Source organism: Capsicum annuum, unplaced genomic scaffold (assembly GCF_002878395.1).
Source record: "Capsicum annuum cultivar UCD-10X-F1 unplaced genomic scaffold, UCD10Xv1.1 ctg82211, whole genome shotgun sequence".
Lineage (NCBI taxonomy): Eukaryota > Viridiplantae > Streptophyta > Magnoliopsida > Solanales > Solanaceae > Capsicum > Capsicum annuum.
Window position 1 is genome coordinate 1 of NW_025892987.1, and position 1,598 is coordinate 1,598.

A 1,598-nucleotide genomic window follows, 5' to 3' on the forward strand; every position below is an offset into this window, starting at 1 on the left:
TGAAGGAATTAATGAGCCTGAGACTCAAGAAAATGAGAAACTATCCATAAATTCAAGTGATGTTGAAACTAATTTGAATAGATCTGAAATAGTAGTGGATTATGTCTTTGCATATAATGTTGCAGCGAAAATCTTACAAGATAGTGGGGATCATGAACATCAATCTGTCACAAAATGTCGACCAAAAATTGACTGGCCAAAATGGCAAGAAGTAAGTGATGTTTTATTCCAAATTGACAACTGAGAATAGTTATTTAGTACTAATGTTTAATCACAGCGACTTTTAATATAGAAATAATAGTATCTTGAAAAGAGTGATGGTATATATGAATACATGATTTTCATAGTTAGTTGTCGAACAGGTCATTGCGTGTATTGTCCCAATTGGTCATTGAGCATCTACGATGTTTATTGATCCAGGATCTGTACTTACTCTTATGTGCCTTAATTAAATCTTTGAAATCATAGAGGTCTAAAGAGACTTCTCAAGGAATGAACCACAGTCTTTAATGATATCCTTATCAATACATAATATATATCATGTGATCATATATAAGGGGCACATAGACAGACCCCCATTACATTATTATCAAGTTTTAAATCCATGCAATGGGACAAAGTACCTGCATGCATTATTATTATACATTACATAGAGTAGATCTAGGCATAACATAACAAGATCATACTTCTACTGCCATTCCAATTCTATCATCCAGTTTGAACACAAAGGGCTTTGGGTTGTCCGAGAGAACCAAACAATGATAAACACTTTGTGAGACGATGCCAATGTCTTGGCAATAAGTGTCAAAGAAACAGAACACTAGCTTATACTTTCTATTTGTTGTAGGCTTAATTTGGAACCAACTGCTCTCATCCTTTGCACCTGTGCTTATGGTGTGTAGAATTGGCAGAAATTTTGATACAAGATTGTCAACCTTCCACGCATTTAGGTTAGAACACAAAGGATAATCAAAATAGAAATGGATATTTACCGGAGTGGACTCCACAATCGTTTGATGTTTTGGATTCTTAGGTGTAAAATAAACTACGATACCATCGTCTGTAGGAAGGTGAGATTGTACTACTGATGTAGGACACATAGTGATTTGTTGTAGATCACTACCAAGATTAGCAACACGTATGCCTCCATCGTCCATAGTGGTGTAGGCCGAAGTTATCCAGTACCTATTGCTTTTGTTGAGGGGATTACCATTAATATCGAGTACATCTATCAATACTTAGTTGTTGGGAGTTGCCAAGGCTGACAAGGGAAGGAATACTATTTCAAGGAAAAGAAAGAGTAATATGGTCTTCATCTTTAGGGATATTAATTTGTTTTAATGATTTGTGTATCCTTCTTTCTAACCTCTTCTATTTATAGACAAGATTAATTGTTATGCTCTAATTTATGTGAACCATCCACGTTTAATTTGTTTCTTTATACTAAATGATGATATATATATGTTATTTCCTTCTATGGGTACGCAGAATCTGTATATGTAGAACGACAACTTCAACTAGTTCAAGTTTAAAACAAGAACTCAATGAAGTACAAAAAATACCCTCAACACAAGATCAAAGTGATCTTTCTTAGAAGT

General features: G+C 34.3%; 1 protein-coding gene across 1 annotated transcript; it reads right to left on the bottom strand.

Moving 5' to 3' along the window:
• Window positions 1-680: 680 nt before the first annotated feature.
• Window positions 681-1,157, bottom strand: LOC124895442 (miraculin-like). Its single transcript, XM_047405868.1, has one exon. It carries the CDS (start codon window positions 1,155-1,157, stop codon window positions 681-683), a length of 477 nt encoding a protein of 158 aa, XP_047261824.1.
• Window positions 1,158-1,598: the final 441 nt, after the last annotated feature.